Source organism: Centruroides sculpturatus, unplaced genomic scaffold, assembly GCF_000671375.1.
Source record: "Centruroides sculpturatus isolate CEXI.00-Female unplaced genomic scaffold, Cexi_2.0 scaffold87, whole genome shotgun sequence".
Lineage (NCBI taxonomy): Eukaryota > Metazoa > Arthropoda > Arachnida > Scorpiones > Buthidae > Centruroides > Centruroides sculpturatus.
Genome location: NW_019384414.1, coordinates 90,660 through 105,797, shown reverse-complemented (window position 1 = coordinate 105,797; position 15,138 = coordinate 90,660). Strand labels below are relative to the sequence as shown.

The following is a 15,138-nucleotide window of genomic DNA, read 5'->3' as shown; positions in this document are numbered from 1 at the left end:
TCGTACAACATGGAATTCATATAAAACGGAATTATAAACTGTGTTATGGGGGGGTCGACTGTAATCTGTATTCTTGTTAATTAGGGTACTAACTTTGAAGACCTTTAATCAAAGCTCTAAGATATAAAATACACCTTCATCATAATTTTTGTTAATGAAAAGGCATACAACAAAGGCCATTTGATACATAATTTATTATAGCTGATGTTTTGTAAATTATAAGATATACATTTCGGCAATTTTAATTCTCTTCAGTTAAAGAGGAAGAGCGCTAAAATATCAGAAACGTTTGCAATGCCGCAAGCGTTATTGCTAACTAGAAAACAGCCCTGAAGAAAGCCTTGATTATAATTTTCTCCAGACGAATCACCTTTAATTTTTTTTTCTAATTTTTTTTATGATTCAAAAATGAGCTACACTCTCCTTTAATGAACCGTAACATTGAGAATATCAACAGCTTGCCTCATAGCAAAATTTTCATTTTGTAATGTCTTGAGACCTGTTGTACAAGGAAATTGAAATACTTTTTATCAGGAAAATAGCGTAATAAATACTTGATGATTTTCGTAAGTTGTAATCTTGTAAATATTATCAATTTAAAAAAGTACTAAACAGGTATCAGGTTCTGAGAGTGATGAAGGATAATATCCTATTATATACATACTTAAAACTTAGACTGTTTCCTTAAATCTTGTAGTATTTTGGATATGTTGTTATAGAATAATACATTCAAAATAAGGTTAATACTTGATTAGAGGGGGAGCAATGCAGATATTCAAAAAAAGCTGTGTAAACAAACTCCTTAACCTTTAACATCACGCTCCTATAATAAAATCGGGATAGAATTATAATATATAACAATCAGTACAGTAAATTATTTAGAAAATAATAGTTATTAAAAGAAATTACATGTCTGTGGAGTGCAATTTACTCGATAGTAATTGCTACATCGATCCTACTAGTTTCAAGAGAGTAAATTAGGTTTTTATTCTACTTTTCGAATTAGTTTTGTTACTAAAATAGAAAGTAGATTAAAGCGGTCCTGTTATTAGTGTTTTTACCATAAAGGAGACTATAGCAAGGAGTTTATAAGAAACAAAGTTCGAGGAAACTAAAATTAGCAAAGAGTTAACCATGTAGGTTAGTGAAAACAGCGTGAGTTCCTGCGAGTAGAATATAAAATTACGCTCCACCCTGACTTACGAGTTAAAGGTGTGACTAAAAATCAAAGTGATTAACATTATGTAAGCCATAATCGAAATCCTTCGAATTCTTTACTTAATGAGAATGTTTTAATTAATTTAACTGTTCTTGTTATTCTTGAAGCCTAATTTTTACTTTATTAAACATTCAGAAAAATGAATTGTGTAGAATTCTATGAATACACCTTTCATAGAAATGGGGCGGGATGGCACAGAAAAGGGTGTCTTTTTGAGTCAGAGAGCGGGAGTCGCCGATATACAAACACAGAACGTTGTGGGAGGTAAAATAGGACATATTTGTTTAACTATACATCACTAAAATTATTTAACCTTAATTTTTTATAAATTTCCCTTCTAGATTTTCGTTTTTAACTATTTAAAAGTGAAAGCTTGTTTTTTCCTTCTCTCATCATCAGTAGGATATGTAAATGAAGTATACGAGCTTTTAGGTCATCACGAGTTCTACTTCTGAAAACAATTAGAGGCCCTTTCAATGACTTATCATTAAAGCTTGTGATTATGTTTAAGCCCTTGTATATCATTAAAAAAATTTTTTTAATTATGTAGAAAAATCTAAAAAAGAGGGCGATCGGGATTGATGTCTATATTCACCTTTAAAACTTGATGATATTTTATAAATCGGTGTCATAGAAACTTTACTGTCCCTCTAAGGATTTTTTAAAAGAGGTTTAATGATGTTATCAAGAGTTGAACGACATACCAATGATGTTCACAATAAATAACAATGGTGAAGAATTTTTATAAAGGATGTTACAATTAAAAATACTTCCCCGTATTTCGACATTAGAACATTTAGGGGAAAACCCCCAAAATGGTGTCACCGTCTGGATGAGCGAAATTAATGTATTTCACTCTATCGATACATCCCGATTGGTTCTCCTCGACGTCTCTCATTAAAATTTATATAATCGAAGGTTAAGGTTATCAGATAAACTTTTCTAGAGAAGTGTCCGACCTCTAGTCTGAAGGTCATCTTGTATTAAGGTGTACCGTATGCTAATTTTATGGCATACCAGACGACGTCTTTGTTTCATCGACTTTCGCGAGGGAAATTACCATTTTGTGTCCACCAAGTACGGGTCAAGGGCAGCGACTAGTTTGTTTTATCCGCATTCGAGCTGGATTTCAAATTTCTTAGAACTTTTTGGGTGTTGCTGTCAGTCTCAATTGAGGTGTGACGCTATCACGTGAAAGTACACATGATTATTTAACCCCTTTTCTCGAGAGTTTAAAAATTGTGTTTCTTTGTTCCAAGTCGAGAGATTATGAAGGTGACGACGATGATGATTCGATAATTTATGGCCTAATTAGAAATACGAATTGTTCTTTAAAGCCATTCAAAACGTTATCTAAAGTCTGTTGAAAGGAACTGAAGGAAGTTTGAAATATATGAATCCGGGTTCAACCGCTTCATTTTCATTCATAATTTATGAATATATTCAAGCTTAGAGGACATTTTGAAAGTGGCTTTGATATTTTTCTTCTCACGTGCCCCAAAAACTGTCAAAAATCACATGAATGTTTTAACTGTATTCAGGTTTGCCTGTGATAAGAATCCAACTGTGGCGAAGTTGCAATTGAGTTTACTTTAAACTACCCACTGCCTCGTTAGAAGTAATGGTAAAGAGATCTAGATCAGTGATAGACAAACAAATAATATTTCATACAATACATGAAAAAGTAGATTAAAAATCTCACAGCGGAGAAAGTAATCTTCTGTATTGAAGATTATATTGCAAAATTGAAGTGTCGATGGCAGCTACCAAACTCGTTGTTTAAATTTCCTTTCCCTACAACCTCAATATTTTTTTTAATTCTTTGAGGTTTTTAACCCGACAAATGTTGACATATTTTCGTACTTTACATGTTTTGCAGAAAAGAAATTTTCGATAGTTCAAAGTTGTCACCCAGTGACCCTGTAGAAGTTATAGGATACAAATAATATATTATGAAGTAGATAAAAGGAAGTAATGAATTATAATAAAGGACTACACAGTTGTTTTGTCCTATTTTTTCGATTAAGAATATGTATTATCCTATTAATTTACAGAGCACGGGTTTAGTTTAAAGGGTTACAATTGTTCTATTTCCGTTACAGTATCAAGTTTTCATATTTAGCATCTGCAAACCTCAGAATAACATGGATGATTAAAATGCCATTTAGTGCTCTAAATTTTTGTATGTTTATAATTATTGAGCGCATTTCTAAGCGCGTTAATGATAGATGGTGAAGATGGTATAGACCTACACCATTTAGATAAAATATAGATTATTTACTGTATTTAAAATAGCACAGATTCCATACTGAACACTTAATAAATATTTCTGTGCACAGTTTTAATTGACATCATCAACAGGGATAATTTTAAACAGGTTTGAATGACGCCCCAACGCATGAATGCCATATTGAACAATTGAGAAAATTTATTGAAATTTCAGTCAATTTAATTATGATGGTATATTATATATACAGTTAATATAATAACAAACTATTTATAATAAGAACAACAAATATTCAACGTAACAAATAAAGTAAAAAAGTAAAATTTCACTAAATGAAGACTTCAGGCGCTTCCCAAAATACATTACATTTTCCACTTTAATATAAAATAACTTAAACTTTTTAGTTTTATATCAGTTAGATCTTGAATATTTTTAATTAAAATTAATAAATAAACCACAAAATTTAGAATAAATCCCTATAAAAGTTATCAAGAATCTACTGGAAGTTAATAGAGCGCTGTAAAGTTGCTCCAATTAATATTCAGTATAGTTGTGTGAATTATAATGGAGGATTGTAATAACGAATTATAATTATTAAAAAGATATTTTTTTATTCTAATAATATTAAAAATAATTTTTAAATAATGCGGAAGTGTCATGTTTGTCACTGATGCTGAGAAAAACCTGACATTCGATATAGGACACAAGGATGCTACGGATTTCCTTAGAAAATAAGTCGCTAATAGGCAATGCATGTTTAAGAAACTAGTAAAACAGGCATTCACCAGTAATACAACTTATTTATATAGGTAAATGTATTTTTCTTACCTAAAAAATTACATGTGAACTTCTAAAATATGATTTATTTCGAGAGGATTGTGAATTATACTGCATGACGACCTACACTCAATTCATTCTATTTGTTACTCTGGTAGCATAACGTGTATATCTACCTCACTTTTCAATCTGGATACTGTGTAAATACAAAAAAAGTATATATTCAAAGAACTGGAACTCAAGTCACGTTTTATAAGAAAGATGTCGCAGAAGACGTGGGAGTTTCGTGATTCGCTTTGCCACGTAATGAACGAGATATCTTATGACCTATATACCTTACCGAAGAGTGATACTAACAGGAAACAATAGTAAACTCCGATAGAAAGATAGTTACAAACTTGTGATTTATAATTTCAAAATTGTTTCGTGTCGTCACACGACCTTCAACGATGTCACGGAGTCGTAAATGCAGTTCGACTCGACGTATGAAGGTGGCCACTGAAAATGAAATATAATTCAAAAATAAGAAAAAAATATATTTCAACTCTGGACATTTATGAAATAATAATAATAATAATAAAGAATAAGGGATAACGTGCCTCTGAGCTAAGGTGGAGTATTTTTTTTAACATTCGGGAACCAGGAAATAAATTTCCTTAACCCTTATACCTTATCAAGAGAGGAAGTCCTAAGTGTTTAGTGATGTTTAAGATGATCAATATTTTTTCAATAAAAAAAAAATTAGGCTGAATAACAATTTCGCTCCCAGAACCAGATTTTGCTTTATCGATTCTGCATAATTTCGCTCGAATATATTAAAATGTTAAATAAAAACACTGAACTTATTTTCAAAAAAAAAAAAAAAAATTCTACGCAAACTTAAGTCCTTATGAAGAATGAAGATAGCACCAGATCTCCTTGAACTGGAATATTTTTTATATTACGTACCAAGAATATTTTCAAAGATTTAAATGACCCTCGAAAGTCTGATTAATTACTTAAAGAATTACCTGAAGAGATTCCATTGTATAATGGTTTCTAAACAAAATACAGTAATTTAATGTTACATTGAAAGTATCTCTTGTCATTCACACATCTTTCAGTGTTTAATTAGATACGTAACCTCTTTAAGAAATCTAAAGATTCTCGTAAACTTAAATTAGAAAGTGGTATGACATTCCTAAACGAAAAATATTCAGTAAAAGTAAAGAATATATATATATAAATCAAAATTACTGGTTAANATTTCAAAATTCTTATTAAACTTTAAAGACTATAATAAGTTTGGAATTTGTCATGCAATAGTTTGATTTGAGTAATGAAGTATGACTATGCTATTTTAACAATAGTAAACAAGTATTGCTTAATATAGCATTTTCAAAATAGAATTTCAAATTTTCTTTGAACAATGACTTAATAATAAATTTGACATATTTTAAAAAATTATTTATAAACAATAACTGATTATGTTAAAATCCACACACACAACACACAAGTAGTCATATTTTTGTTTTTAGAGGAAATTAATTTTTTATCTGCTGCAAATCTTTAACAATTTGAGTATTAATCAGAAGCTGTAACAGACACCAAGCTTGAAAAATAATTATTATTGTAAAATATTGCATTACTATATAAATTAGATTAATTTTATATAAATATATATATTTAATTTATATAGAAAAAATACAACAACTATTGCTTCTATATCAATTTCTCCTTTTACAAAATAATCAGAAATATGAAAACACTGGTAGTGCTATCACCTTTTATTTCTAATTCTGATAAGAAATTTTTCACATGTTCCTACCAGTTTTCATAAACTAACAATATAACTTTTTTAAATGGCAGAAGCTTGTTTACATGGTTATCTCAATTGTGACATCCTACACTTTAAACAAAGATTTCTATCATTTGTTCCTAGTTCCTGATTTTTTTTTTGATATAAAACAATGAATCTCATTCAATACTAAACTGTACTGTTTAATAAATCTTGTGCTGTAAATTGTCAAGCCCATTGACAATATTCAATGTAATGTAAAAAATTATAATTACATGGTTCAATTAATTCATTATTTTTTTTGATGAATCAGTACTTACAAATAAAAACTTAGCAATTTAAAGAAATAATTATAGTTAAATAGTATGCAGTTAAAATTTATGTCTGAAAAAATGAAAAATAAAATTAATGTATTTCATGTACAATACATTAATGCAGAAATTTATTAAATGAAAAAACTATTAAACAAAGATAATACAGTATTACATGAACATGTTAATCATTTTTAATACTACCGTATAGAATCAGAACAAAATTTAATAATGATGCTCAAGAATGAAAATAATACAGATAAGATTATAAAAATAAATTTTATAGAATTCAAATATTTATAACATATACTTTTAAAACAAAACTTACTCCGTTTCTTTTTCCATCATTTTCTTCCATTCCCATAATACAAATTTCCAGAACATAAACAATACTCTTAAGCCAGAGACACCCGTGATTCTCCATCGAACTCTCACAGTTCCATCTTCGGGATGTTGAGTTATTTTTAGTATTTCTAATTTTACATGGGAGTAGCGTAGATGGCCCAAAATCCTGACTAATGCCATCTGCTGTACATATCCAGCGATACCACTTTGAGATAAAAAGGTGTTAAATTTTTATTATTATTCTGTAAATAAATCAAACTTAGAAGAAAAATATATATATAAAAGTAGCAAAGTAGGTCATTTCCATAGTTTCTTAAAGAAGAGAGATGATTTTGGACGTGCCAACGGATGTCACGTTATTAAGAAAAACCTGATTTTTAAGTCCTAAATAAAGGTCCGTCTGCAGAATCTCCTTTCACTTGTTAAACTCTGACGACGGGGTCAAAGTTTCGATGAATAATAAAGTCACGAACTGGTCTTTCCAAGGAAATAATCCACTTGTTAAAAAAGATAAAATTTATTAGCAGATGAGGATGAATCAAAAATGTTTTTCCTATTGTAATTGCTCTAACGTAGACGACGTTTACTCCCTTGACCCTAAATATAACATTTTTATCATCATTTTTAAATTCCTGTCAACGTAAATCGACTTTTTTTAATTCTAAAAATTGGCAAAATTTGACAGGTTAATTAAACAAATTATCTTTTCCTTTAAGGATATCCTTGATGTTAATTTTAACTCAAGATAATTTGAAAAAATGCATATTTTTAGTGAAACCCCGAAGTAGCGATTTTAAAGGAAACAATAACTCTTGTAAACGTCCTTGTATCTACTATAATTTAAAGGAAATATCCATAGATTATAGATTTTTATCTGAATAATCCTCGAATTATATCCCCTAGACGGTAGAGAAACTTCTAAAATTGTTTAATATTTAAGCGTATCCGCCTATTAATTCAATGAAAGAGCCTTCTAGAAATTTGACGATTTTGCTGCTTTTTTTTTCACAATAGTAATAAATTAAATACGGAGAGAAAGGTTTTTAAACGTTTTATAATGACGAATGAAATACGTGAAAGAACAATACTACAAAAAAAAAAAAAACAATCAATAAAACAAAATCTTGTAAAACCAGCTATTACGACAGAACTAGTTATAATTCATTTAATTATAAAATTGTTATCGATACTATAAAAAACGGATGTATATATATGTTATCTAATTATCAATTTTAATAAATTTTATCACGTTTAAGTTATAATTTAGTAGGTTTTAAATTGAATTATAGAAGTCAATTAAAAACACTGCTATTTTTTCGTTGTTTTAGTTGGCAACTCTAACTCAAAAATTGAAATATTTGAGTTATGGAGTTACGTTTGCCAACTGAAAACAATAAAATACCGGCATCTAATTAAATTCTTCAATTTATTTTAAATATCACTGATTATTATTTAAATGTTCGTGTTAAAACGTCATAAATATAGCTAAACGTCATATATATATATATATATCTTTATCATAAATATTAAAAATATCAAATTTTTTATGAAGAGTTGGCAATACTAACTCAAAATATTTGAATTTTGAGTTAGGATTGCCAACTGAACTAACGAAATAAAATATTTTTAAAATATTAAAAATTGAAAGTGTGTCGTCCGTTCAATTTTTTTTATTTTATCTTTTTAAAATTTAAATCAGATTATAGTTTTATATTGAGTATTAATCAACATAGTTTTTATCTGATACCCATAGATTGTTTCGGGGGTAATTGGAAACCGTATTCATTCAAAAAAATGCTACCATCTCGACAGAAAACTTAATCATTTTTTTTTTAAATGCCACCAATAAGTAAAAGTATGTCGGGAATTATAGATAAAACGGATAAAGCGTGGTATCTTAAGTTTGCATCAACACAAATCGCGCCGGTATTGTATATGTTTAAAACCATTTATTCTAAACAATAAATTCGACAGATCGATCTCCACCCTCGTTTCACTTGCCACGCCTTCTACTCTAAAATAAGGCCATATATTCTTTTTATAAAGGAGACATTTTTTGAATAGTAAATAAAAATAAAAAAAAAACAAAAACGATTTCTTGCAAGAGTGCTTCTCTTAACGGTAAGTTAAACATTGACTATAGCAAGTTGTCCATTGGTGGTGCTACATATGGTAGAATAACTGGTAAGCTCTGGTTTGAGGCTAGGCTAGGTCATGGCCAGGCTGGTATGTAAGCAAGGTATCCTTCTACCGACTAGCCAGTCTTCGAGGTGTGCTGTGAGCTTATGTGCAGGATGACAGTCTACCTGTTGATCTCTCTCCTTTTAGTGACAGGTGAGTAGTTTATTCCCTTATCTTCGTCAAGCACAGTTACTTACCAAACATCGTGCCGCTTTATTAACTTTTCTAACTTATTATATATAATTTCGAGGCATTGTTTATATTTTATATACAAAATACCCAAAATTATATACGTAACTGAACGTTGCGTCTCGCCCTCCTCTCTTATTCCGGATTGTGCGATTGGTAAAAATGTTATAAACATCTCTAAGAGAAATTGATAGCTTTTTGAGATTTTAATGAATAGGAGTAAAATTTTAAGTGAGCGATTTTTCTACTATGAAAGTTATTTTTCAATGAAATAGCTTAAATTCCTATAGAATCAAAATATCTAGGACTATTTTAGTAAGCAGCGTGCAACAGCAGAGAGGTGGAAGACCGGCCTGATGCCTTAAGCAAATGACCCAGAATGTGTGGTAAAAAGAGAGTAAGTGGCCTGTGGCAATTTTTGGGCTGTTGTCCCTACCTTTACTGGCATTATGTAGGTCATACTAACCGGCTATCGTTATAAATGCACAATTTTTAGTACGTCTGACTTCTGTAATTTGGGAGGTGTATTAAAGGGTTGGGTATGCCTGCGGACCAGAGCCTAACCGAAGGATTCATCGCCTTATCTTTACGCACGCTTCCTTGAGTCAGTGCAAGTTTCTTACAGGAAAAATTCTTTTTAAGTAGATAACGCCTAAATAAATAGAAAGTATAATTTTTTAATCTCTTTTTTCGTCTTGATTGCTACTTTCACACTTCTAAACCACAAACTTCCTGGTATGAGTTGAAGATACCGACTATTTATATCCTCAATTTTATAAATTATGTACTTAAATGGAGTAGATGTGCTTCATTCGATCAACAATTCTTGCATGAAACCTGGCCTTGAACTGTGACACAGATTCAATGATGCACAAGAGCTAGCACGTTACTACACAGGTGTTCTTTTCTATTTACTGATTGATTATCCGCATCCCTTATCAAGGATATTCCACCCTGTTTATCGTCTCTACTTTATCACCGCTTTTTACGGTATTTAAATACAATACGACAAATTCAACTTCCGCATCTCATCTTTTTTTTTGCTTTCCTCTAATTTCAAAACAATGGCTCTAAAATTAAACAAAAATGAAGTCGTGGGTTACTAAATTTATACTTCGGCAGTTTATCTGTGTTAAACTGCAGGCATTGTTTGCATAAAGCTAATTTTATAGTTATTCATGACTTAACGTGATTTAGAAATATACCGCATTAGGATAAAGTTGCTGATCCGTAACTTATAACAACATCTCGAACAATGTCACAGTACATTACGCTTAACGTATTTTGCATAAACACAAAAAAATTCTGTAATATTTATGATTATGTCCACGCTTCCTGCATCATTAAAGTCATGCATCCTTTAACGATACAGGAAATTTGTTTTAATGAAACACGTTCCGCATTAGAATCGATTCGAAACATAGGTTGACACAAATTGCTCGATTTTTCTTTGTTTAACCATATTAATTTTTATGTTATAGCTTATGCCCAACAGCGGGATAACCCTCCTCCTGCTAGAGAAGGACAGCCAGCGCCTGTATCATCGAGAGAAACGTTTCACTGCCCCAAAGCATTTGGCTTCTTTCCACACGACAGGAGTTGCGACAAATATTGGGCATGTGAAAATGCAACAGCAACCATAAAACTGTGTGGGAACGGTTTGGTCTTCGACGATGCCGATTCATCGCGAGAAAACTGCGCGTATCCATTCAGCGTTAACTGCGGTTCTAGAACCGATTTAGGTCAGTAAAAATTTACCCATCTTTTTTTTTCTATTGCAAAAATTAAAAATCGGGAAATTTGTAGATATTTTTATATGACACATCAAAGAATTATTCGGAGCGGTTTAGAAGAAAGACCTAATTCTGTTGTGTATTACAGAACCACCTATAAGTACGCCCCACTGTCCTCGTTTATATGGCATCTTTCCGGATAACAAAAAATGCCAAATTTTCTATTCGTGTTGGAACGGAGAAGCCTCCAAATACGAATGTCCTCCAGGTTTAGCTTATGATTCGGATCAGAGAGTATGCGTTTGGGCCGATCACGTGGAAAGATGCGGAGAACTTGGTAAGGACCGGGGTTCGATTTCTGAAAAGTCAAAAATTCTAACCAAACTAATTCAAATTGTTTTTACTTCCTGTAGAAGTCGCAGAAGGTTTTGTATGCCCAGATCCGTCTGAAATCGATCAGCCGGGACATTACACTCGTCACGCTCATCCTACCGATTGCAGAAAGTTCTACGTGTGTATCGAATCTGTGGCTAGACCCTATGGTTGCAGCGTGGGTACAGTTTTCAATGTTGATACTTTGCAATGCGATGATCCAGAGAACGTTCCGGGATGGTAAGTACTTTTTTAACCTCATTAATCACCTGTGACGACTTGCAACTGACGTGTATCTCCCCAAACAGCGAGAAATATTACGGAGACGTGGATGTTAAAGGACTAAAGAAGTTGGGAAGTTAGAGAGTAGAAATTAATCTGAATAAATGTTACCATCACTCACGCTGCGCAACTAAAAAATCATCATCATTTAAGCAAAAACCATTTTGGAATATTTTTTTTAATCATTTATTCTGTTTTAACGACGGGATTACCCGTTTGAAAAATTATTTTACACATCATCTAACAAATGCGCGAAGTTTTTAAGTTTTTATCCCCCGATCTGAATCTTGCAATTTTATATAGTTCAATAATCTTTTTACAAATATTCTGACCTTAATAGGGCCAGTTATTGCAGGTCGTTGTACCTTAAGAGAGGATAGTCTGGTGTGAGCTGGGAAGCTGATTGCTCCAACTGGGTTACATACAGGCGCACCCTTCACCTAACACCTGTACAGTTAGATATATTTTTTCTATAATAGGTAGAGGGAGATTTTTTTAAATATACTATCCGCAACATAGTGCCATTTTGTGGTGCTCTTTGCTGGCACCTTTCTCTTATAAAAACATTCCAGCTTCTGTCTATCTGTCTCTCTCTCCCCATCTACATTTTCAGAAATTCTGATATGACCGAACAAGGTACGGGGAAAAATTGATAAAACGAGTTGTTGTAAGTTCAATGGAATGTCGTGTAAATAAAAATTACCTTGGAAAGAAAAAGTTTTCTGTTTTTATTTCGCCGTTTCCTGTGGAAAGCAGGAAAATCTCCGTATATCGAGTTACTCTACAGTTTTGAATATCTAAATATAAGATTTTTATCTGGAATAGCATCTATATTCTTAGAAGTTCGTTGATCTTTCGGGTAATCGATTTTATTTATTGCTGTTTCACTTTTTTTTAATGTATTAATGATAAAATCGCGAATTACCTAGTACACACATTTTATAGATTTTACTGTATATCGTAACAACTATTCAGAAACGAATTTGAAAATTTAACAATTTATAATTATTCAAAACATTTTAAACATTATTATTATTAATTCAAATTTATCCAATAAACACCGGAGAATTTTTATAGTGCCATTTATCGATTACTAATTGAAATATCAATTAAAATATGCTACAACTCCAAATCTGTTAAACACACACAAAAATAACTTCAACAGAACAACCTTTTATTAAACTATATTACACTTGATGATCTATGGAATGCTATTTGATTTATAAAGCAAATTGACAAAATCAGAATATTGACAAAAGCAATTCACATTGAACAAAAAAGAAAAAAAAAACTGAATCTGAATGTTAAATGAATGTACAGTACAATGTGCAGTTCACTATGTTTTTTATGAACACACAACAAATTCCAGTAGAATTAGCTCAACATCTATATATATATAATGTATACACTGTTCTAGTATAAACTCCATTTGCTTTTCAAATTCGTAAAAATACCAAAGCTTCTGAAAAAGTTTTTACTGCTCCAGAACTTTTGCTCTTTATAAAGTTACAAGCTCTATATATTTTATTGTCTATTAATTATTATTATTCATAAAATAATTCTTTTTTAAAAAAATTATTAATAAACGTTTCTAATCCAAAATCTATTGGCTTCGGCACCAATCCTAATAAAAGTGCTAGTTTCATGGCTACATTCCCTGATTTGGAACTAACTTTTTCTTCATCTGGCATCATCTGAAATTACATATTTCATAAACCAAAACATTTGACTTTCCATAATGCTAAGTATAATTATATCTAAAAAATAATCATCTATGACATTTACTAAAAAGACAAATGCAACAAAAATAAAAATTGAAATTATTGCACTCTCTTAATACATAAGCTTCAATTGAAAGTAAAAGTATCTAATATTAAAATACAAACCTTATCGCAGACGTGTTTATAAACTAAGCCATCTGGACCAATAAAGAAAACTGAAAAGCCATCAACCCACCTGTAGGACAGATATAATATACACATATTCAATTTTATTAAATTAAAATATTATTATTTCAAAATTCTTATTAAACTTTAAAGACTATAATAAGTTTGGAATTTGTCATGCAATAGTTTGATTTGAGTAATGAAGTATGACTATGCTATTTTAACAATAGTAAACAAGTATTGCTTAATATAGCATTTTCAAAATAGAATTTCAAATTTTCTTTGAACAATGACTTAATAATAAATTTGACATATTTTAAAAAATTATTTATAAACAATAACTGATTATGTTAAAATCCACACACACAACACACAAGTAGTCATATTTTTGTTTTTAGAGGAAATTAATTTTTTATCTGCTGCAAATCTTTAACAATTTGAGTATTAATCAGAAGCTGTAACAGACACCAAGCTTGAAAAATAATTATTATTGTAAAATATTGCATTACTATATAAATTAGATTAATTTTATATAAATATATATATTTAATTTATATAGAAAAAATACAACAACTATTGCTTCTATATCAATTTCTCCTTTTACAAAATAATCAGAAATATGAAAACACTGGTAGTGCTATCACCTTTTATTTCTAATTCTGATAAGAAATTTTTCACATGTTCCTACCAGTTTTCATAAACTAACAATATAACTTTTTTAAATGGCAGAAGCTTGTTTACATGGTTATCTCAATTGTGACATCCTACACTTTAAACAAAGATTTCTATCATTTGTTCCTAGTTCCTGATTTTTTTTTTGATATAAAACAATGAATCTCATTCAATACTAAACTGTACTGTTTAATAAATCTTGTGCTGTAAATTGTCAAGCCCATTGACAATATTCAATGTAATGTAAAAAATTATAATTACATGGTTCAATTAATTCATTATTTTTTTTGATGAATCAGTACTTACAAATAAAAACTTAGCAATTTAAAGAAATAATTATAGTTAAATAGTATGCAGTTAAAATTTATGTCTGAAAAAATGAAAAATAAAATTAATGTATTTCATGTACAATACATTAATGCAGAAATTTATTAAATGAAAAAACTATTAAACAAAGATAATACAGTATTACATGAACATGTTAATCATTTTTAATACTACCGTATAGAATCAGAACAAAATTTAATAATGATGCTCAAGAATGAAAATAATACAGATAAGATTATAAAAATAAATTTTATAGAATTCAAATATTTATAACATATACTTTTAAAACAAAACTTACTCCGTTTCTTTTTCCATCATTTTCTTCCATTCCCATAATACAAATTTCCAGAACATAAACAATACTCTTAAGCCAGAGACACCCGTGATTCTCCATCGAACTCTCACAGTTCCATCTTCGGGATGTTGAGTTATTTTTAGTATTTCTAATTTTACATGGGAGTAGCGTAGATGGCCCAAAATCCTGACTAATGCCATCTGCTGTACATATCCAGCGATACCACTTTGAGATAAAAAGGTGTTAAATTTTTATTATTATTCTGTAAATAAATCAAACTTAGAAGAAAAATATATATATAAATCAAAATTACTGGTTAAAATTTAAAAGAAATACTTTTGATTAATGTTAAGAAAGTAAATTTTTGATACTTACTGCGTAGTTACCCCTCTAATGTTATTTTCGAATATTATATTTTGATTATAAATACTGTAATCCATAACTTCAGTAAAGAGTTTAGGTAGCTGTAATTTAAAGGATAATTTTAAATTAATATCTGATGTAATGTTTTTAGCATATTTTTCAAATACCAAAGTTCTGTTAAA

The 15,138-nt window shown here is 30.0% G+C and overlaps 2 protein-coding genes across 2 annotated transcripts; one reads left to right on the top strand and one right to left on the bottom strand.

The window, feature by feature from the left end:
* The first annotated feature begins 8,872 nt into the window (after positions 1-8,872).
* On the top strand, positions 8,873-11,798 carry LOC111619125 (protein obstructor-E-like). Its single transcript, XM_023360790.1, has 5 exons — positions 8,873-8,990; positions 10,508-10,768; positions 10,908-11,096; positions 11,173-11,371; positions 11,440-11,798. Exons 1-5 carry the CDS (start codon positions 8,942-8,944, stop codon positions 11,492-11,494), a joined length of 753 nt encoding a protein of 250 aa, XP_023216558.1. The 5' UTR covers positions 8,873-8,941; the 3' UTR covers positions 11,495-11,798.
* A 424-nt stretch (positions 11,799-12,222) lies between these two features.
* LOC111619104 (uncharacterized protein C6orf136 homolog) lies at positions 12,223-15,138 on the bottom strand (the record flags this gene model as incomplete). Its single annotated transcript, XM_023360760.1, has 4 exons — positions 12,223-13,107; positions 13,300-13,369; positions 14,597-14,818; positions 14,969-15,138. Coding segments are annotated over 4 exons (612 nt in total), but the record flags the coding sequence as incomplete, so codon positions are not given.